The sequence below is a fragment of the Scyliorhinus canicula genome, chromosome 7 (genome assembly GCF_902713615.1).
Source record: "Scyliorhinus canicula chromosome 7, sScyCan1.1, whole genome shotgun sequence".
Classification (NCBI taxonomy): Eukaryota; Metazoa; Chordata; class Chondrichthyes; order Carcharhiniformes; family Scyliorhinidae; genus Scyliorhinus; species Scyliorhinus canicula.
Window position 1 is genome coordinate 157,919,837 of NC_052152.1, and position 24,415 is coordinate 157,944,251.

The 24,415-nt window shown below is 46.2% G+C and overlaps 1 protein-coding gene across 1 annotated transcript in view; it reads left to right on the forward strand.

Moving 5' to 3' along the window:
- Positions 1–23,741, forward strand: part of kcng1 (potassium voltage-gated channel, subfamily G, member 1) — a 33,159-nt gene extending 9,418 nt beyond the window's left edge. The window contains exon 3 of the mRNA XM_038803129.1: positions 17,165–23,741. Within this exon, the coding sequence (XP_038659057.1) occupies positions 17,165–17,929 (765 nt within the window). The 3' untranslated portion in view covers positions 17,930–23,741. The remainder of the gene's footprint in view (positions 1–17,164) is intronic.
- The last annotated feature ends 674 nt before the right edge of the window (positions 23,742–24,415 follow it).

Here is a 24,415-nt window from a genome sequence, read left to right on the forward strand (position 1 = left end):
TTGACAAAGAGTTGGTAGAAGGGCTGGAGGCCCCCATCAGGTTGGAAGAGATAGCAGAAGGGCTGAAGGCCATGAAGTCGGGTAACGCCTCGGGACCGGATGGGTACCCAGTGGAGTTTTACAAAAGGTTCTCTGAGATACTGGGGTCACTGCTGATGAGGACTTTAATGAGGCAAGGCAGAGAGGGGGGTTTGCCCCGACGATGTCACAGGCCACTATCTCATAGATTCTGAAGCGGGATAAGGACCCAGAGCTATGTGAGTCCTACAGACCGATCTCCCTACTAAATGTAGACGCCAAACTGTGGGCTAAGATCTTGTCCTCAAGGATTGAAGACTGCATTCCGGACGTGATTGGGGAAGACCAGACAGGATTTGTTAAGGGTAGGCAGTTGGCGGCCAACATAAGAAGGCTGCTGAATGTAATTATGATGCCCCCAGAGGGTGTAGGCGTAGAGGTAGTGGTCGCAATGAACACAGAGAAGGCATTTGATTGGGTAGAATGGGATTATCTGTGGGAGGGACTGGGGCGGTTTGGATTTGGATGGGACTTCATTGACTGGGTCAGACTGCAGTATCAGGTGCCCATGGCGAGTATTCAGACGAACAGGTTGACATTGGATTATTTTAGGCTGCACCAGGGCATGAGGCAGGGATGCCCCCTCGCCCCACTGTTGTTCGCACTGGCCATAGAGCCGCTGGCAATTGCGTTGAGAGCCTCAAGGGGCTGGTCCAGGGGGGTGAATGGGGGGTGGAACACAGAGTCTTGCCATACGCAGACGACCTACTGTTATATGTGTCGAACCCACTGGAAGGGATGGAAGAAATTATGAGAATGCTAGGGGATTTTGGCCGGTTTTCGGGTTATAAATTGAACATGGGGAAAAGTGAGATGTTCTCGATCCAGGCAAGGGGGTAAGTGAGGTGATTGGGGGAGCTGCCGTTTAGAGTGGTGGGGGGGGGAGCTTCCAGTACCTAGGCATCCATGTGACGCGCGAATGGGAACGGCTGCACAAGCTAAATCTGGCCCAACTAGTAGACCAAATGAAGGAGGATTTTCGAAGGTGGGACGTGCTCCTGCTGTCACTGGCTGGAAGGGTACAGACAGTGAAAATGACGGTCCTCCCGAGATTCCTGTTTGTGTTTCAGTGTCTCCCCATTTTTATTCCACGGTCCTTTTTAAAGGGTCAACAACATGGTCTCTGGCTTTGTATGGGCGGGTCGGACCCCACGAGTTAGAAAGGGGATGCTGGAGCGCAGCTGACGTGAGGATGGGCTGGCGCTGCTGAACGTTAATAATTATTACTGGATGGCGAATATAGCCATGATTAGGTGGTGGGGGGTCGGTCGATGTGGGAGTGAGTGGAGTCGGCATCATGTAAGGGCATTAGTTTGGGGGCGTTGGTAACATGGCCTCTGCCGTTCCCGCCGGCACAGAACTCCACCAGCCCTGTGGTGGTTGCGGCCCAGAGAGTCTGGGGGCAATGGAGGAGACATGTGGGAGCAGAGAGAGCATCGGTCTGGTCTCCAATCTGCAATAATCACCGGTTTGCCACGGGGAGGCTAGACGGAGGGTTCCGGAGATGGCAGAGAGCAGGGATCGAGAGGATGGGAGATATGTTTATAGAGCACAGTAAGAAGTCTTACAACACCAGGTTAAAGTCCAACAGGTTTGTTTCAAACACGAGCTTTCGGAGCGCTCCGAAAGCTCGTGTTTGAAACAAACCTGTTGGACTTTAACCTGGTGTTGTAAGACTTCTTACTGTGCTCACCCCAGTCCAACACCGGCATCTCCACATCATGTTTATAGAGGGCAGCTTTCCCAGCCTGAGGGAGTTGGAGGAGAAATTTGAATTGACGGGAGAGAACGAGTTCAGGTACCTGCAGGTGCGGGACTTCCTACTCAGGCAGGTCTCAACCTTCCTGCTCCTCCCACCAAGGGGGATACAGGATAGGGTAGTTTCCAGAATGTGGGTGGGAGAAGGGAGGGTTTCGGACATTTATAAGGAACTCATGCGGTCAGAGGAAATGCAGACCGAGGAGCTGAAACACAAGTGGAAAGAGGAGTTAGGAGGAGAGGTAAAGGATGGTCTCTGGGTGGACACGTTGAGCAGAGTTAATGCACCCACATCATGTGCCAGGCTCAGCCTGATACAGTTGAAGGTCGTTCACTGGGCTCACATGACAGTGGCCCGGATGAGCAGGTTCTTTGGGGTAGATGATAGGTGCGCAAGGTGTGCGGGAGGACCAGCGAAACATGTCCATATGTTCTGGGCATGTCCGAAGCTTAGGGGATGCTGGCAGGGGTTTGTGGATGTCATGTCTTAGGTGTTGAAAACAAGGGTGGCGCCTCGTCCAGAGGTGATGATTTTCGGAGTGTCGGAAGACCCGGAAGTCCAGGAGGAGAAAGAGGAAGACATTCTGGCCTTTGCCTCTCTGGTAGCCCAGAGACGGATATTATTAGCTTGGGGGGGGGGTAGTTTAGTTTAGAGTAGGGTGTTAGAATAGGGTGTTAGGGTGGGACCTATTTTTGCACTATGTTTATATTTGTATGTACACTGTTTCTTCTGTTATTGTCATAAAACCATACATGCCTCAATAAAATGTTTATGAAAAAAAGAAATAATTTTGTAAATTGAATATTTAACCTTTTATGTTCTGAAAAAAATAACAGCTCCTTCAAAGAGAAAAAACAATTCCAAATGAATATTTTTCAATTAAAGGTCTTGCTCATTTTACATTACAGAATTTCTCCCAAATGCTGTTTGTTTATTTAAATATTAAAGAGACCATTGATTTGAGTTGCACTATCTGCTCTGCTGCTCCAGTGAAATTATCAATAAAACTAAGTAAAATCACCATAGTCCCAGATGACCAGAGGCTGCTTTCCACTTTCAGAGGGAGAGCTGACTGGTGGTCATTTAATCTGAGGATCACCACACCTCAGGCAAGGGGCAAGGTTGAGAAGGCGGGAGCTCCATGAATAACCTCAGGCGATACATGAATGGACCCCGTGTTGTTAGACTTGCTTTGCATCACAAACCAGCTGTCCAACTAAACCGGTCCCCAGACATCATCAATAAGGAGTGTATGTGAGCAAACCTGCAGAAAATGGCAGGCCTGCAACTTCAAACCACCTTCAGGCGAAATTGGGAGATGTTTGATCCTGGGAAACTACATTGTAAGGTGGGGAAATAGTCTGCAGCAAATTTCAGATTGTGGCCCACTTAATTGCTTCTATCACCACATTAACACTTTATTTCAAGTGACATCCTATGGGTTTGGCTAACAGGATTGAAATTCAAGACTTGAATATCTCTGTGGTAGGAAAGTGGGTGCTTTTGTAAAAACATCACAGTAAATCCTGATGAGTATACTTTTACCTTATAAAGGGGAATATTTTAAACGTAGGAATACATTGAAACCCTCCAACTTGTTCTGTGATTCTATTAGATCATGGCTGATTGGTACTTCAATTCCTTTTGCAAGCCTTTGGTTCATTTTGGCAGCACGGTGGCACAGCGGTTAGCACTGCTGCCTCACACCGCCAGCGACCCGGGTTCAATGCCATCCTTTGGTGACTATCTGTGTGGAGTTTGCACTTTCTCCCCCTGTCGGTGTGGGTTTCCTTCGGGTGCTCTGGTTTCCTCCCACAATCTAATGATGTGCGGATTAGGTGGATTGGCCATGCTAAAATTCCCCCTTAGTGTCCAAAGATGTGCCGGTTAGGTGGATTTGCAATGCTAAATTGACCCTTCGTGTCCATAGATGGTAGTTTAGGAGGAGTTATGGGGATAGGGTGAGGGAGTGGGCCTTAGTAGGGTGCTCTTTCAGAGGGGCGATGCAGACCCGATGGGTTGAATGGCCTCCTTCTGCACTGTAGGAATTCTATGGATTAATTAGTGCTTTCAGCCACGTAAAAAATATATCTACCTCAGCCTTGAACACTTTGATTAACTGAGCCCCTTAGCCTTTTGGGGAGAAAGTTCTAATTTTTCTCTACTCTGTATGAAAAAACATTTCCCTCTTTCATTCCTAAATAGCCAGGCTCCCCTTTGTTTGGGTTCTTACACCAGTGAAAAACATTTCTCTGTATTTGCTGTATTGAATCTATTGTCATTTTATACATCTTAATTAGATCAGTCCCATACCTTCTAAGCTTAAGACAATACAAGTCAACATTATGCAACCTGTCCTCATAAATTAACACTTTTTGTATCATTCTGGTGATTTTATGCTATATCCCCTTGAAGGCGAACATATCTTTCCTGAAAAAACTGTGCCACATGCTCTAGATGGGTCCTGCCTGGTCTCTGTACAAATGAAGCATAGATTCCTCACTTTTGTCTTTCTATACCCTTGTATTTAAGGACAACTTCAACCTGCACTAGACTTAACGTACCTGTACGCTTTAGCGATTTTTGAACACGCGTTTCTAAATACTTTAGTTTCTCACCATTAACAAACTATTTTGATTATACTGTAGTACAGTATTTTTCTTAGGTCTAAGGTGCAGTGAATCGTGCTTCCCCAAATTGAGCTTCATATGCCATAGTTATCTCCACTCACTTAGTCCAGTCATTTGGAACATCAATAAAAATTGTGCCTGATATTTCAATTGTCTGATTTGCTTTATTTAAAGCACTTTCGCCCCAAAGTCATGAGAGTTAGCTCTATTATTAATGGGAGCACAGATTGAAAGTGCAACTACAATGACCTCCACACTTAATTCCCGGTAAGTAAGCCACCTCCTTGAAGAGAATTCTTATCATTTTAAGTCTATTTTCTGAGGGAGAATTTAACATGAACTTATCATCACAGCTCCTACCTACAATGAACTAGCAAAAGAAGAAGACATCACATTCAAAATTAATTTAAATGCATTCTCTGATCTGGAATAGTGCTGCTAGCCAAATTATTTTTAAAATTCTTTCAAGTGATGTGGGCATCGTTGGCTTGGCCAACACTTGTTGCCCATCTCTAATTGCCCTTGATAATAATAATCTTTATTATTGTCACAAGCAGGCTTACATTAACACCTCAGTAAAGTTACTGTGAAAATCCCCTAATCACCACACTCCGGCACCTATTTGGGGACACGGATGGAGAATTCAGAATGCCCAATTCACCTAACAAGCACGTCTTTCGAGACTTGTGGCAGTAAACTGGATCACCTGGAGGAAACCACGCAGACACAGAAAGAATGTGCAGGCTCCACATAGACAGTGACCCAAGCAGGAATCGAACCTGGGTCCCTGGCCCTGTGAAGCAACAGTGTTAGCCACTGTGCGACCATGGGTGCCCATTCTTGAACCGCTGCAGTCAATCTGGAGTGGCAACAATCAGCAGAGAGAAGGAAGGCAGTGACCAGCATTGGTTCTAATGTGGAGCCAGGAGGAGTAGCATTTCTTTTAAAGGCTTGTCTTTTTGGTGGCAGCCTGCTGCACTACCTTTAAGGACCCCTGGTTAGATAACTGGTTGACTTGGTTTTCCATCTGTAGGCAGCTGCAAAAACAGTCTCGGCCTCCTGTTGTGATTATTGAGTGGCCAATTGGTACGCCAGATGGATGAATGAAGCCCACATCAGAAGAATCTATATCCCAATGTTGTGAATTTTTAACTTCAAGGAACGCTTAAAACAACAATAGCAAATCCACCCAATTTCTCATGGCATTGATACCAATGAAAAGGAAATTTGGGGAGGAGGTATTACAATGGCTGACCCATTTCATGCCTCCCCCAAAGTTGAAAGTTCAACACCAATGATACACTTGGAGAAATTATTGTCAGGACTCCCACATCTGTCCTCCTCACCTTGACATTCATCATTAAGTTATGTTTGAAGACATTACATTAACTGCTGATTTAATGATAGTTCTGGCGATCATGTTTATACCTTAGGATGGACAAAGCAACTAACTATAGATTTAACTAATCACAGGTTCCGAGATAACCTGGACTGAAACTTTGTACTGCACAGAATTTATTTGCAGGCTGAAACCCAACATTACTGAGCCAAGTTATTGTTCCACAGACATTGATCCAAAATAGATAATGGGCTGAATGGTGACGATAGTAACGTTTAAGGGGCATCTTGACAAATACATGAATAGGATGGGAATAGAGGGATACGGACCCCGGAAGCGTAGAAGATTTTAGTTTAGACAGGCAGCATGGTCGGCGCAGGCATGGAGGGTCGAACGGCTTGTTCCTCTGCTGTACTTTTCTTTAGTCTTTGTTCTTTGAATTCTCCGATTGCCCAATTCAGTGTTTGTCAATGGCACGCAGTTTGCTGGTAGCAGAGTTCTCTGTTCCTGCCGCTTGGCAATGCGATTTCCCATTGAAATCACCCCATGCCGCTGGGAAACCCGCAGCTAGAGGTGCGCTGCTGGCGGGAAAAGAGAATTCCGGCCGATATAATATATATAATTATCTTTATTGTCACAAGCAGGCACACATTAAAGCTGCAATGAGGTTACTGTGAAAAGCCCCTAGTTGCCACATTCCGTCACCTGTTCGGGTATACAGAGGGAGAATTCAGAATGTCCAAATTACCGAACATGACGGGCGGAATTCTCTGCTCCCGGGAAAAATCGGGAGGGCCGTCGTGAACTCGGCCGAGTTTCACGACGGCCTCGGAGGCCGCTCCTCGCCCCCTATTCTCCCCTCCCGGTGGGGCTAGGAGCGGCGCTCCCTAACTCTCGGCCGCGGGGGCGTCGCGGCAAGAATGACGTGGCCGGCACGCCTAATGACGTCGGCCGCGCATGCGCAGGTTGGCCGGCTGCAACCCGCGCATGCGCGGCTAACGTCACGACGCTGACAGCTCGAACCTGCGCATGCGCGTTGGCCGTCTTTCCTCTCAGCCGCCCCGCAAGACGTGGCGGCTTGATCTTGCGGGGCGGTGGAGGGGAAATAGTGCGTCCGATTGAGACGCCGGCCCGACGATCGGTGGGCACCGATTGCGGGCCTGTCCCCTCCCGAGCACAGTCGTTATGCTCATTCCCCACCAGGCCCCCTACAAGCTCCAAACGGGCATCTCCACACCCGTTTCACAACGGCAGCGACCAGGTGTGGTTGCCGCCGTCGTGAAACGGTCGCGAACGGCAGGCCGCTCGGCCCATCCGGGTCGGAGAATCACTGGTCGCCGTGGTAAACGGCGAGCGGCGATTCCTCCGAGCGAGGGGGGGGATGAGAATCGAGGGGGGCGTGAAATTTGTCGGGGGGCCCTCCCGCGATTCTCCCATGCGCCGTGAGGAGCGGAGAATCGTGCCCGACATCTTTCGGGACTTGTGGGAGGAAACTGGAGCACCCGACGGAAACCCACGCAGACACAGGGAAAACATGCAGACTCCGCACAGACAGTGACCCAAGCCAGGAATCGAACCTGGGACCCTGGCGCTGTGAAGCGACAGTGCTAACCACTATGCTACCGTGTCACCCAATGTGTACTTTTTTTCATCAGTTAAAATAGAGTTGATTCACCAAAATCAATAAATTTTGTTGGCAGTGTTTGTGTCCATGTTAGCACTATGTTATAATAAAATAGTAGTTTGTATTTTTTAAATTCTTTGACACGATGTGGGCATCACAGGCTTGGCCAGCATTTACTGGCCGTCCCTAATCACCCTTGAGAAGGTGATAGTGAGCCACCTTCTGGAACCACTGCAGTCCATGTGGTGTTAGCAAGGGAGTTGCGGGAATTTGACCCAGCGACAGTGAAGGAACAGCAATATAGTTCCAAGGATGGTGTATGACTTGGAAGAGAACATGCAAGTGGAGGTGTTCCTGCAAGACCCCTGTAGTGAAATACAGATATAAATAGGTTCCAGTCCTATGGAGTTTTCCACTCACTTTGTCTCCCAAAATGCTGGTTGGTGCTGCTTCATAATTGTTCAAAACAAACTTTTTGAATTCATGGACTTGAATTCCAAACTTCAGATAAAGGTGCAACGCTGTATGGGATGGTGCAGATGTATCTGCAGCTCTGTGATGATGCTGACACGATATCAGGTGCCTCAGAGGCTGCAAAAGGGGTTATGTGGGGAACATGATCTAAGGTGTCGGGATGGGGGGAAATTATGCGTCACGATGATCCCAGGGCAGCTGTGGCCGAGAAGAACATTCCTGCTCCTCCCAACTCCATTATAATAATAATTTACTTATATTTCGGGCACCTTTCTCTTCACACTTGGTTCAACTTCTCATGAGGCTCCTGGCAGGTCTGCATACTGGAAAACCCCAGCAAATATGGCAGCACAGCTGGAAGTTTTGTGCAGCGAATTTAACCCTGATACAGCTTGCTTTCATCAGGCAGGCTTCTCATTTCTGAGGGGACACATACAATTCCAAACATTTTTCAATTAAGGAGAGTTACCTTATTGAGTCACCTGTGCTTGGATTTAGCCTTGGACCTTGAAAAATTAATTCCTTTACCAGTGTTGTCTGATTAGCAGACAATTCTGTTCCTTAACTCAGTTTTTCTACTGCCCGTTCGTCCGTTCTGAAATGTCTCATTTCTACTGTGATAGCTATGTATTTCATTAATGCTACTCCCCATTTTTTTCCCAAATGGCCCATCCTTTCTAATGATCCTATTGCCTTGAATATTTAGCTCCCAATCAAGCCTGATTCATTGAATCAGACACTTTTACAAAATCTGTGCTTCCAACTCACTTTTATTTCTCATGCTAGGTGCATTAGCATACAGAGTTCTGAGCTGGGTAACTGCACTTACTCTGCCCATATACTCTGCAGGTCATCTTCTCACGGGCGGCATTCTCCCCTACCCGGCGTGACGGAGGGTGCCTGAGTAGGGGAGTGGTGCCAACCACTCAGGGGTCGCGCCTCCCCAAAGGTGGGGAATTCTCCCCACCTTTGTGGGCCAGCCCCGCGCCGGAGCGGTTTGCACCAGAAGACTGGCGCAAACACCCGGCGCCCCCGGGACCGGGGCTGGCCGAAAGGCTTTTGCCGGTCGCCGCATGCGCCGGCAGTGATGTCACTGCCGGCGCATGCGCGATGTGGTGTTCCCTTCCGCCTCCGCCATGGTGGAGGCCGTGGCGGTCGCGGAGGAACATAGTGCACCCAGGGCACTGGCCCGGCCCCTGATCGGGGGGCCCCGATCGTAGGCCAGGCCACCGTGGGGGCACCCCCCGGGGTCCGATCGCCCCCCGCCCCCCCGGGGGCCTGCTCGCGCCGCTGAGCCCTCCCAGCGGCGGGACCTCGGCCCATCCGGGCCGGAGAATCGCCGCAGGGGCCTCTCCGATCGGCGGGGCGATATTCCTGCCCCCGCCACTTCCCGGGTGGCGGAGAATCTCTGCCACGGCGGGGGCAGGATTTTAGGCGCGCCCAGGCGATTCTCCGACCCTGCTGGGGGTCGGAGAATTTTGCCCTTGATTTGTTGTGTAGATTTTCCCTTCCCATCTGTGCCTAGGGGTAATTGATGGCTTGCTGAACTGTCGTGCCCAAGCCACTTTGGGCTATAGTAGCATTTGCATTGACAACCCCTGTCAGCGTCAACAGAATTTGTTGAGTAATTAATTAACACTTTCTGTCCAATTATCAAAGAGTAAGTCAGACAAAACACCACAAACTAACAATTGTTTATTAAATTAGTTTTGAAGTTGGTGTGCTGAAACTGAGTTGGCAAATAATTGGTAGCAGGTTAATTGATTAAATAAATAAGATGGTCGAAAGGTAGTTCAATGGTGTCAGAGTAACGTAACATGAACTGCTTGGTGATTCTAAATTTAGAATTGAGATCAGTGCCAGAGACTGATGTAAATTGGTAGGATTAAAGCATTTTGCAAATTGATGGATTTACATTCCTTCGTGCCCTCAACCAAGCACGATTCAGGTGAGGTGCAACGATGGAATGGAATTCCTCCTCGGGATTCAGAATAAATCCGATTAGTAGTGGACACCAACGAGACAGGTTCAGAGGTGATTGGGATAGGGGGAAAAGTGGACCTGGGACTATCCTTACTCTCTAATCCTGCCTGACATGAAGCATGCCCTTAGTTTTGGCTTATCACCTAGAATATCACAAAAGGTTGACCAGAATTTTATCTATTTACATGAGGGATAATTTATATTTTTGTTGTTGGTTTGTTATAATATCATGGGAATTTAATATTTTTCTACTTGTTACATCTTGCACTTTGGCCCATAACTTCTGATCTCCAGGGCATTGTACCAGAGCCACCCCCTCAACCGCCAAAAGTTCACAACTAAGATTGCATGGCAATTGCCCAGGAAAGTGAGACTTCTCTGGGGCAATTAACTGCACCGGGAACCATCAGATACTCTGATTTAAATTGCAGTCTTTGAATGTTTCTAATTGTCCTACAGGAATAGTTACCCAGGAAAAATTAAAAGAATACAGACCACTTCTAGCTCCTGAGTAACTATAGTATGGAGCCTCCCGATCACCCAAAAAAATCCCCAGAATATATGCGAACCCCTGTCTATCACACCAACCTCATGAACACCCCCCCCCCCCCCCCAGACAACTCCTCCACAGCCCTAACTACCATCCCAACAGCCCAGAATACTCTCCCAGCCCCTGACAACACCCCAAACCCCTCCAACTACCCCAACCCTCTGAATATCCACCCACACCCCGACTATCCTCCTGAACCCCCAACTAATCCCCCACCCCACTAACTGCTGTCGCGATCCTCCTCTCATGACCATCAAAACCCCTCCACCGAACACCACTCACTGATTACCCCTCGCTGATCACAGCCCCCACTGACCAGCCGCCAGCCCCCATTGAACCCCCTCCCCTGAATGATCGTCCCCAACCCCCTCTTTCCACTGACCTCCCACCTCCCCGTATCCTACCCACTTACCTTACACACTTAACATCTCCCTGGTTTCTCAAAAGTGGCTGGACCTTTAAAGTTACAGTAGTTAGTTCCATAAGTAAAGGGGCATGACTTCCTTTCCTCGCCTCTTCTGCACCAGACCGTGAGGATTGCTGAATGGCACTTCTTTCACCCTGCCCAAGTCAGAAGGTTGGGTGAGGAAGCTGTAGCTCCTGACTATGGTAAGTATAATGGAACAAAATGGCAATCCGATGGTGCTTGCCACTCCACAGAAGTTCTGACCCATCAACTCACTTTATTTTGGTGCTTGATCTCATTACCTCTCCATCACTCCCTTTTAGCTGAAAACAACGCCGCGTCGTGACTCCCCTTGTCCAACACCAGTCAGTTTGTATCTTAAAAATTATTGAGAATTCCCATTATAATACTTATTTCCCATTGTCTAGATTTGGTAATTTTTCTGTGACATTAGTAAAATTTGACTAAACCTTAATTCAATGACGTAACTTATTGCAAGTTATCACTGCGACAGCTAAGGCCTGCAAAACATATGTTGTCCATAGGTGTCGCAGTTTCAGCGCTCCTATTTTAGTTCCAACCCTTGATGTGCCTTCAGCATATAGATAAAAAGTAAATAGTATTACTGCCTGGGCAATGGAGGTGAAAGTTTACCCAATAACTCTTATATGTGGGGAAACCTAGAATTACATTTCAAATTTCTGGACAGTTTCAGGGCTGTTGTAAACCATCTTGCTGTACCTATGCTGATATACGTAGACTAATATACTTAAACACTGCTCAGAAGTTTTTAATTCCACTGAATTTATATCACTTAATATTTTACATTGGGCGGCACGGTGGTGCAGTGGTTAGCACTGCTGTCTACGGCATTGAGGACCCGGGTTCAATCCCAGCCCCGGGCCACTGTCTTTGTGGAGTTTGCACATTCTCCCTGTGTCTACGTGGGTCTCACCCCCACAACCCAAAGATGTGCAGGGTAGGTGGATTGGCCACGCTAAATTGCCCCTTAATTGGAAAAACAAATCATTGGATACCCTAAATTTAAAAAAACATATCAATATTAAATTACAGCAATAAGTTTCACTATATCGAAAAAATATTACCATTTCAGTTAAAATGCTATATTTCTATTATTTGTGAAGTCTGAAAGAAATAATGTAGTAGTTTCTGAAATGGGTTTCAAATATATTAATTTGTTTAATTTTCAGAACAGTCAGTAGTATTTTAAAAATTAGGACCTCTATATGATTTTTATTGCACAAACCATCTTTAGAAGAGATTACTAAATATTGTATAGTATATGTCGAGAAGTTACAATTGATTAGCAGATTATAAAAGATCACAGAGACGAGGCAATAATTATTGGACAAGTTAAAGAGATTTAAAAGGAAAAATCAACCAAATGGAATCCCACAGTGGAAAGGAAATTGAGGATTAAATAAATTGTGCCAATTAACTCAATGCACGAGTGTGCCAATGATTGACACCTAATTTTTAACCTTTTGGCAGCATTGAACACCAAGGTTCATACTCAAGTCTACACAACAGAGAGGTGACACACATGTGGCCCCAGTGCAAGGTGTTTTGGTGAAGTCTTTCATTACGCACGCCATTCAAAGCAATGATGGGGGATCGTCTAAGCCCCGTGAGGTTGCAATGCTGGTCCATTGAATGCACTCGACTGCCCTAATACCTCATGCTTGAGGCAGGTGGGGGTTAGAGACTGAGGAGACTATCCAGGGTCGAAGCGCCTCATTCAGATGGAGTTCAGAGGATCAACTGTGGGGAAATGGCTATTGTGTGACAGGGGAGGGAGTGAGGCTTAGTAGAAAGGTACTCACATGGGGGAAGCACATCGGTGGGTGCTGAGAGGGCTGAGGGTTAGGACACTGTCAGGAATCCTCATTGCTCACCTTGATATTCTCTTGCTTTCAGTTTATGATTCTGGAGAATCATGGAGCCAGTCGATTTGACAATTCTATTGATTTCGATCAACCAGTAGCAGGGATATTGATGTGCCGCTGCAGCCTATAGGGGAGGGAGAGGCAGGGCCAATTAATCTTCCAGGAGCAGGGCAACAGATGGCGGAGTCTCGGAGTGTCTGCATGGGCTTCCTCCGGGTGCTCCGGTTTCCTCCCACAATCCAAAAATGTGCAGGTTAGGTGGATTGGTCATGCTAAATTGCCACTTGTCCAAAGGTTAGATGGGATTATGGGGTTAGGGCAGGGAAGTGGGGCCTAGGTAGGATGCTCTTTCAGAGAGTAGGTGCAGAATCGATGGGCCAAATGGCCTATTTTTGACCACGCCATGTGCATCATGCAGGTGTGTGCCAGTTTCCCAGGAAGCATCCATGATAATTACATCTTGCAGTGCTCACCGATCCAAGCTGTTTTTGAGGGAGAGCAGCAGCTGGAGGGATGTCTCCTTGGGGACAATGGATACCCACACAGGAGGTGGCGGACGCGCCAATACGAAGGCCACCAAACACCCGCTGAGAGGCTCTTGTGTCACTGGTGAGTAGGTGATTGGGCTGCTCAAGATATGGTTCTGGGTGCCTGGACCAGTCGGGGAATCCCTCAGATACAATCCCCAGAGGATGTCCCGCAATGCTAAGGTCTGCTGCGCTCTCCACAACTTAGCACTGTAGCGAGGAGAGCAGCTGGACGAGGATGAGATGGAAGAGCAGCACATCTCCTCACATGAGGGGGAGGGCGGCGAGGGACAGCCCATGGAAGGAGCCCGAGCGATGGCCAGGGCCTGAGATGAAGGGCTGGGGGCTGGGGATGCCCCCACAGCATCTTGGTTTGGGAACGACTAGGACTAGGGAGTGAAGAGCTCTCCCACCATGGGGTCGGACATAAATTCACTAATGTGGTGTCTGCAAGAGATCCTGAAAGAGGTTCTTACATTCATTGGAAGGGCGCTAAAGCAACTGGATGCTGCAAAAGAATAATGAAGACTTGAGGACAGAGCGATGCTCCTCTCATCCTCCGCGATATGTCTGACTCCTGCCTGACAGAGAGCTGAATGTGTCCTGCAAATGAATAGACTTATCATGGAGTTCAGCGGCCACTGGATGACAAATATCAGTTACTACTGTCCCCTTCGAGGTCAGCGCTCCTTGTGCTTTTCCACATTATGTACGAGGTGGGCAGGCTCACAACGCTTTGTCAGCCCTTGGCATCCTCATCACTAGAGAAGAGTGGCAGACATGAGAGGCCTGAGCGTTGATGATGTCGAGCGTGTTGGGGGTGTGCGGGGGTGGGGGGGTGGGGGGGGGTGGGATGTGGAGGGGTTGTTACCTACCATGCATGGGACGATTAGGGGGCTGGGTGGGCCTGGGCATGTCTTTACTGCATCGTCAGTGTGGGAAAAGGGAGAGACATAGTTCTGCGGTTCTCACATTCCACAGGATAAAGCATCAAGTGTGTGCAGGGGGTTTGCTGAGCATGGTGACATGACATGACATCATGGAGGATCTGTGTGGGTGAACAAAGTGCTGCTTGAAACAAGAGCAATATTATAATAATGACTTATCTCTACTAGTGCCTAGGTTTTCCAATGCCCTCTAGGTGCCAACAGTTTATTACTCTTCCTCCCCCTCCCACTATGTCCAGATGCTTCACCAGGATTCATTGCTGAGATTGCAGTGGTCTGCAGCTTTTCACACCCTGTTGCCTGAGGTGACTTTAGCAGATGTTCCTTGGTGGGCCTGGACGTTGAGGGTCCCGGCATACTTTTGGGCTACACAGGTGTGGCAGTGCTGCTATCCTTGGTGTGCAGGTCTGGAGGTGTGAGACTCACAGGGGGGGGGGGCTGCTGTCAGATGGGCTGGCACCATCAGCTGCATTCCGGCCGATCCTTTTATGTTTGGGTGCCTGGCGGCTCTGGGCTCCTCCACGGGATAGAGGGGCAGCTGGAGTGAGATCCCGAAGCCCCACCATCCTCTGACGCTGACACCCATGGATTCAGCACCATGCAGTTGAAGCGTTGCACCTTGCAGCTCAAGACCTCAGCCATCGAGGTCATGAAGTGAACCATGGAATGGACATGCTCCGCCATGGAGTACACGTCCTGTGGCACAGTCTCCACTGCGGATGCCACATTCGCAGTGTTGGCCTCGTTGTGTTGAAGTGACAGCGCCATCTCCTTGGACAGAAGGCGATGTGACTCCTCCAGTTGGCCTTGCAGTCCGAGGAGGGATGCTGGCATCCCTTCCTGCTGCTCGTGACTCTTTCTTTGTAGCTCCAGCAGCTCTGGGCGACCAGACGAAGGGGCATATCATCGGCCAGGGGCTCAGCTGAGGTCTAAGCTCTGGTAACCTTCCAAGCGGCAGTTCCCTGGAACGTTCCTTCCTCTGCCTGTTGCTGATCTTCAGCTGTGAGGTGCTCACTAGTCAGTGACCCAGAAACCTATAGTCATCTCGCCAAGGTGTGAGTGTGTGCTTTGGTAGAGAATGAGGATGACAGCTGTGACGTATCCTTGATGCTTGTCTCCGAGATGTCTCCCTCAGAGCTGCTTGGGTCTGTGGTGTCCAGAGGGCAAGAGGATAGACTGGGCTGATCAACTGATTGTATGTAATGTGGAGAAAACCACCAGGACCCCTGACCTCAGAGGGGACAGTAGTAGCTGAGATTTCGATGATTGGCCTGCAAGGGAAGCGAGAGGGCATTAATGCGTCACAGGGGATAAACCATGACTGCATGGTTTGACTGTTCTCACTTTTATCTGTTTGGGGGGTGTGGGTTAGGGTGTTTTGAGAATAGATGAGGTGGGTGGGTGAGAGATCACCATGGAGGTGTGATGGTGTGTGAAGGGGTGCAGTGATATACATCAGGAGCCAGACGTATCCTGGCTGCGCGAAGAAGATCATTCATCTTCTTCCAGCACTGTTGCCCCATCCTCTTATGCAGCGAGCTGGCACTCACTATTGTGACCACTATCTCCCAGGCTGGGTAGTGACCTTGGTTAATGGGTGTCTGCGAGAACGCAGGTGGAGGATGTCATGAGTCTGCTCCACACCATCCAGGAGTTTGATGAAGGCTTCCTCCGTAAACCTTGGTGCCGTCTTCCTGGTAGCTATCCCTCAACTGAACTTGAGACAGGTGCTGGGGAGGCATTTAAAAGGATTGTCCCACTGGTCGCAGAGATTAAGGTTTCCCGTGGTGAGGGAATCAGAAGCAAGCTGTCATGCGTGTAGCATGAATCACGCAGGAAAAAAATTAAATAGGCTCAATATTCAGTGAGTTTTCCCGCCAAGAGAAAGGTATTTATGATGGAAGTGGAAAATGATGGCTTCAGTCTTTCAACATTAGGTTGGAAGAAGTCTCAACTCAGCCATGACTTTGTTTTATAACTTTAAAGTGCCCAATTGTTTTTTCCAATTAAGGGGCAATTTAGCGTGGCCAACTGCCTACTCTTCACGTCTTTGGGTGTGGGGGTGATACCCACGCAAACACAGGGAGAATGTGCAAACTCCACACGGACAGTGACCCAGAGCCGAGATTGAACATGGGACCACGGCATCGTGAGGCAGCAGTGCCAGCCATTGCACCACCCTGCTGCCCTTTTTAACCCCTATTTTGATAGACATTATTGTATTGAAGTTCACAAAACCTGTAGACCAGTTTCACGCATGCTAGGGATTTGCTTCCATTGTGATTTAACATGCTTTACTTGACATCGCAAGCCAGCTGTCCAGCCAACTGAGCTAAACTAGCCTGCTTTAGAGTACAGTGGTTACATTTTGCGACCTCACACTCACCTACTTGGTCCATCTGAACACAATTAAAATTGAAATAATTTGGGAAGTGTGGCTTGAAAGTTTTGAGTGATTACAGGTCTGGGCTTACACCGGTGATGGCCTTTGCTACCACAACCATATAGTCTGTTAACATTAGCACATGAAAGGTGGCAAGTTCTGAGGAAGTGACCAGTAATATAACCCAGGAGGATGTGGAGATGCCGGCATTGGACTGGGGTGAGCACAGTAAGAAGTCTTACAACACCAGTTTAAAGTCCAACATGTTCGTTTCAAACACTAGCTTTCGGAGCACTGCTCCTTCCTCAGGTGAATGAGGAGGCATTAGCACCTTCAAACAAACAAGAGTGCTAAAGATTAGAAGATATGAAAAGAAACACAGTATATTATCACAAACAATTGTAGAATAAAAAACTATATATTTATCCATTGAAGAAATATCCATGGTTTCTTAAGAAGTTAGCAAAAATAGTACAAATTTGTCATCAAATCTAAAAAATGTAAAAATAACTTTTGAAGACATTTATTTACTGCTCTTTACTATTTTTCATCTACAGGGTGAATGCTCACAGAAGTGCTACAACATTTTCATCGTGGAAACTGTCTGTGTTGGTTGGTTTTCTCTGGAGTTTGTGTTGCGTTTCATACAGGCTCGCAGCAAGTTTGTTTTCCTGAGGACCCCACTAAATATCATTGACATTATCGCCATCTTACCCTATTACATTACCCTTTTGGTGGACACCACATCAGTGGAAAATGGAAAACCTGGAGGAGGAAGCAGTTACCTCGACAAAGTGGGCCTTGTTCTGCGAGTCCTCCGTGCCTTGAGGATTTTGTACGTCATGCGCCTGGCCAGGCACTCCCTGGGACTACAGACACTGGGGCTGACAGCTCGCAGATGCACACGGGAATTTGGTCTCCTTCTTTTATTCTTGTGTGTGGCCATTGCACTCTTTGCCCCATTGCTGTACCTTATTGAGAATGAAATGTCCAGCTCACACGAGTTCACAAGCATACCGGCATGTTACTGGTGGGCTGTTATCACCATGACAACAGTGGGCTACGGAGACATGGTGCCACGAAGCATCCCAGGCCAAGTGGTAGCACTAAGCAGCATTTTAAGCGGCATTCTCCTCATGGCCTTTCCTGTAACCTCCATCTTTCACACTTTCTCTCGCTCATATGTGGAGTTAAAGCAAGAACAGCAAAGAGATCAGAGAAGATTACAATTCATTGTCAAATCTAAATCACAGATGAACACTATTTCACAAGAAAACGAGCACTTATTTTCAAATTTCTCTTCAGAACAAGAAGAAAGCTAAATACATTATTTTGAGATGAACAGCAGATATAAGAAACAATCTCAATTTGTGAAACATGGTGCATTTTCTTTTTGCAGGAAAAGGAATTTGAGTAGCAATCTGATATTTAGAATGACTAGTTCTTCTGAATGTGAAGTGTTTTTGGGGAATGTAGCAACTTACAACCATCTGCACAATACACCAAGCATTTAAATGTGATTTCTTAGTACATTTTATTTCAATCAACCCAAAAGTGACTAGCCGGAGATGTGTATAGCGTTGAAGTCAGGCAAAATGTAGCCCAAAGAAACCAAACAATTGTTTCCGCATTGGCTGCACCACAGAGCTGCCTGGAAATCATTATGGATAACTACAATAACCATCATCATCACCTAGGACTGTCAAAAGTAACAAATAACCACCTACCATTGTGCTTCATAAATGTGACATGAATGAGGATTGCCAGAAATGCCCGAGGAAGCAGTCACCATTTTGTTGGCCTTAAGAGGTTTATTCCTGGTTTTGAAAAGATTCAGCTTCCCAACCATAGGTTACTTCACCTGAACTGCAATCTATATGGGAGGGGAAAAAATGGATGTAGTCCACAAGCTAAAATAAAATAAAACTCAGTGCTTCAAAATTCTGCATGGAATTTACAATCTCAGCAAGCAGAGAATCTACAATAAGTACCTGTGCTCTGAACAATTTATATAATGACCAAGCTTTCCTTCGAATTATCTTTCAGTCCCAAACACTAGGCAGTCATTTCTTTTTCAAAAGTCATGTGATTTGGCTGGCAACCGTGCTAAATCGTTTAAATAATAGATACCTTTCTTTTGACCTCGGGAATATTTTTGTTGAGCTATTCGCTGAGTCTTAAGGCATTTTGCAATTTCTAAGGAGTCTCTTCAGAACTGGCCGTGTACTTAACTCTTCACTTGGATGATTTATTTTGCCTAACTGCTTAAAAATAAAAACTAAGTTGGAGAATTGGAAACTTGTGATTTGTTCCCCTGACACAACATCACCCTTGAGGTGGCGGTAGTGACTAGTAAAGACTGTCTTCCTATGCACATTGTTGCATTATTATCTATGTTAACTTTGAATATACTATTTTTGGCAGTAAGAGCAGAATCATAAGACATAGGAGCAGAGGTAGACCATTACGCCCATCAGGTCTGCTCCGCCATTCAATGAGATCATGACTGATCTGATGTGATAATACTGAACTCCACTTTCCAAATTCCCATAACTCTTGATTCCCTTACTGATTAAAAATCTGTCTATCTCAGCCTTGAACGTACTTCACGACCCAGCCTCTGCAGCTTTCTGCGGTAAAGAATTCCACAGATTCACTACCCCCTGAGAGAAGAAATTACTCCTCATCTCAAGTAGTTGCAAGTGTTGGAACGATGGCACTTGGGATTCAGCTTCTGTGAGGACAGAGCATTTACACAGAATTACATGCACCACAAAACCAAGCCAACTGGTCTGCGCCACTGTTTATGCTCTACACAAGCCACCTTCCACCCCTTTCATCTAACCCTATCAGTGTATAACCTCAGAATAATTACATCACAGAAGAAGTTCATTTGGCCCATCATATCTATACTGGCTCTCAAGCAGCAATTCACCCCTCTGGCCTCCCCACATCCCTGCATGTTCCCCCTTTTCAGATATTTCAAAAATAAAGGAAGCCACTCTGCCCCCATGTCTGTGCTGGCTGAAAAACGAGCCATCCCACCTAATCCCATTTTCCAGGACTTGGCTCATGACCCTGCAGGTTATGGGACTTTAGGTGCATTTCAAGACACCTTTTAAATTAGTTGATGGTTTCTGCCTCTAATACCCTTTCAGGCAGTAAGTTCCAAACCCCTATCACTCTCTGGGTGGAGAAACATTTTCCTCATCTCTCCTCTAATCCTGCTAAGGGGCTGGTTTAGCACACTGGGCTAAACAGCTGGCTTGTAATGCAGAACAAGACCAACAGCGTGGGTTCAATTCCCGTACCGGCCTCCCTGAACAGTCACCGGAATGTGGTGACTAGGGGCTTTTCACAGTAACTTAATTGAAGCCTACTTATGACAATAAGCGATTATTATTATTAAGTTAAATAGACCTGTCCCGTACCTCTCACAACATTGTCCACCTCAAGCAACCTCCCCTTGGCTTATTTAGTCTAATGAAAGCAATCAAGCTTGTCCAATCTTTCCTCATCGTCATAATTTTCCAGTCATGACACCATCCTCGTAAATCTCATCCATACCCTCTCTAATGCAATAACATCCTTTCTGAAGTGAGGTGACCAGAACTGCACACAGTACTCAAGTTGTGGTCTAGCTAATGTTTTATATAGTTCCATCATAACATCCCTGCTCTTATATTCTATGCCTTCCTTCTTAACCACCTTATTGTCCTGTCTTACCACTTTCAGAGGTCTGTGGACAAGCAGTCCAAGGACCCTCACTTCCTCCCACTCATTGTGCACTCCATTATCTTGGTCGACCTCCTCAAACGCATTATCTCCCATTTGCCATATTTCTGCCAATGACCAGTCCATTGATACCTTCTCGCAGCCTACAGCTTCCCTCCTCGCTATCAACCACGTAGCCAATTATTGTGTTATCTGCAAACTTATTGATCATGCCCCCTACATGTAAGTTGAAATTAATATATAACCACAAAAAGCAGGGGAACTAGTTCTGAGCCTTTGAAACTCCACTGGAAACAGCCTTCTAGTCGCAAAACACCCATTAACCATTACCCTTTGTTTCCTGGTACTGAGCTAATTTTGCATCCAACTTGCTAAATTCCCCTGGATCCCATGGACTTTTAAAAAATCAGTTTGCCACTTGGAACCTTGTCAAAACCCTTTCTAAAATGCATTTAGACCACATTAACTTCATTACCCTCATCAATCCTTGTTACCCCCTCAAGAAATTCAATCAAGTTAGTCAGACACAACTTTCCCTTAAAAAATCCATGTTGACTGTCTTTGATTACTTCGTGCCTTTCTAAGTGACAGTTGATCCTCTCTCCGAATTGATTCCAACCATTTGCCCATTACCAAGATTAGGCTGACTGGCCTGTGATTATTCAGTCTATACCTCGCTCCATTTTTAAACAAAGGTACAATGTTCACAGTCCTGCAATCCTCCAGCACCCTCCTGCATCCAGTGGGGATTGGAAAATGATGATCTTCTATTTCTTTCTCCGACATCTGTTTACCCAGCTCCTCTTTAAGTGCATCTTTGCTATTCATTGCAACTACACTTTGTGACAGTGAGGTCCACAGTCTATACAACCTCCTGATACAGAAACTTCTCTTGAACTACATATTGAATTTATCGGTGACTATCTTCAATTCATGGCCCCTAGTTCTGTTCTCCCCCCAAAGTGGAACTATCAATCTTCCCCACATCTGCCTTTCAAACCATTTTGTAATCTTGAAAACCTCTATTAGTTCGCCCTTCAGTCTTCTCACTTCTTACAGCCTTTCCTGATTGATATTACCTTCCTGTTCTGGTATCATCTTTCAAAATGAATTTGAAACCTATTTAAAATAATCTGCTGTACAGCTGGTTTGAACCCCACCCAGACTACATATGAAAGCGATGTGAAAAAAAATCCATTGAGCCAAAGCTTCATACTGGGCTACCTGAAATTGGCAGTAGCTTTAAATATTGTACGTGAAAACATATGTTTTACATTTCAACTATGATCTGCCCTGGTGTGGAAATGTTACTGAAACAGAATCCTCAGAGTGACACAGTAAGCAAATAGTACATATTAATCTAGAGTGTATAGAATCAATATTAAATCAGAGACATAAGGCAGTATAAATGTGACTTACGGTGCGTGGCTAACACAAAAGTGATTTTCACATTCCCAGCTGAGTAAATTGAGGTCCTCGGTTAGTAAAATGATCTAACTTATTTTGCTCTCTTAAGAGGTCATTGTTAAGGGATTTTCTGAGTCATATTTGGAAGCACAGAGGTTTACAGCACAGAAAGAGGCCATTTGGCTCCTTGTTTCTTTGCCAGTTTCTTGGTAGCATAACCCCAAACTAACACTATACCCCTGAATGCTTCATCCGATGCCGGTGCTTATATAGTTACATTGAATACCTTGTGTTGCCCTATTTCTTTTATTCCCTTTTCTTGCCATGTACTTAATGATTTGTTGAGCTGCTCGCAGAAAAATACTTTTCATTGTGCCTCGGTACACGTGACAATAAACAAATCCAATCCAATCTCAAACTCCACTCCTGTATCTTTCACTGCTTCAAATGTTTATCTAATTTTTATAGATAGAATAGTTTTAATAGATAGAATGGTATCTTACATTTCCCCTCAGCTCTTCCTGACAATTTTAAGTTGATGACGCGATAGGTGGGATTTACCGGCTGTTCTCACCGGCGGGAAATTCTGGTCCCATGCCGGCACACGGGTTTCCCGGTGACGAGGGGTGCTGTCAACGGGAAATCCCATTGACAATGGTGGGACTGATAGATCCTGCTGGCAGGCCGCCTCCCCCACCAAAAAACACAGGGCGAGGAGGTCGGTAAGTCCTGACCTACGTCACCAATTCTTCAGCCAGAAGAAATACACTTTCAATATTCACTCAATCAAAACCTCAAGTAAATCTCCTCCTGGACACCTCTGTTCCATGGAAATAATCCCAGCATTTCAAGACTATAATATACTAACTATAATAAATCCTATCCCTGTCAAGAATTTCACACATGATGGACCTATTGGTGTTTTTGTAATGAAGTACTCAAAACTACAATATTTCACCATTTGCATAAGTCTCAATCCTAATTCAGTATGTGGATAGGTTTAGTGGAGATGCTATGTTCAAACAATAAGATCAGAAGAGCAACTCTAATGTTGCAATTTTGTTAGGAATGCTAGGTAAATTCACCAATGATTTATTTAGTCTACCAAGTGAACAGCAGCCATTGCAAGTTGGAGTAAATGCTGCAATGTGTAAAGCGGTAGGGGAGAATAAAGTCATTCAGTCTGAAGGTTGCATGAAAATGAGGATTAATTTCAGCACAGAGTGGAACACAATAAATGCTAATAAATGGAAATTAATAATTGGAGAGTAAGCCCAGATTTTTACTCATAATGTGGGTGATTGGAGTCAAACGTTTCCCAGCTTGCTGCACTCACCTCAGGAAACTACCCTAAATTACGAGGTTTTCATTCGGGGGGAGTGGGGAGGCCCACCTTGGTTCTCTGGGACTTTGTCCCACTTGTGTTGTTCAATGTTGGATCTGCTAGCCGTCATTTATCACACCCTCCCCATCCACCTTCCTTGCCCCATCCATGCCACCTCATGCCAGCTGATCTAACCCAAATGACTCCTCATACATTCCATGCCAATTCATGGCACCTCCCCCCGGCCTCTTAGATCCTCAATGCCAACTTAGTGCCAACTCATGAGAACCCATGATCCTGATACATCACCCTTTGCCCTTACACACTCCTTGCCAACTCTCTCAGTATCCATCATGGCCAGAACGTAGGAACCATGCTGAGATTAAATAAAATAAAGTTCTAAGTATCTATTAAAAAATTGACATAACACTACCAATCATAAAAGCATAAGAGCTAGAAGCAGGAGTAGGCCATCTGGCCCTCGAGCCTGCTCCGCCGTTCAATAAAATCATGGCTGATCTTTTTGTGGACACAACTCCACTTGCCTACGCACCTACCATAACCCTTAATTCTTTTACTGTTGAAAAATATATCTATCTTTGCCTTAAAAACATTCAACGAGGTAGCCTCAACAGCTTCGCTGGGCAGGGAATTCCACAGATTCACAACCCTTTGGGTGAAGAGGTTCCTTCTCAATCCAGACCTAAATCTGCTCCTCCTTATTTTGAGGCTATGCTCCCTAGTTCTAGTTTCACCCGCTAGTGAACCTCCCTGCTTCTATCTTACCTATTCCCTTCATAATTTTATATGTTTCTCTGAGATTCCCCCCCCCCCCCCCATTCTTCTAAATTCCAATGAGTCCCAGTCTACTCAGTCTCTCCTCATAAGCCAATCCTCTCAAACCTGGAATCAACCTAGTGAATCCTTGCCAGTACATCCTTTCTCAAGTAAGGAGACCAAAACTGTACACAGTGCTCCAGGTAAGATCTCACCAGTACCCTATACAGCAGCAACATAACCTTCCCGTTTTTAAACTCCATCCCCCGGCAATGAAGGACAAAATTCCATTTGCCTTCTTAATTACCTGCTGCACCTGCAAACCAACCTTTTGCAATGCATGCACAAGGTTCCTCTGCACATCTGCATGCTGCAGTTTTTTACCATTTAAATAATAGTCAATTTTGCTGTTATTCCTACCAAAATGGATGACCTCACTTTGCCAACACTGTACTCCATCTGCCAGACCCATGTCCACGCACTTAAATTACCTATATCCCTCTGCAGACTTTCAGTGTCCTCTGCACACTTTGCCCTGCTGCTCATCTTAATCTCATCTGTGAAC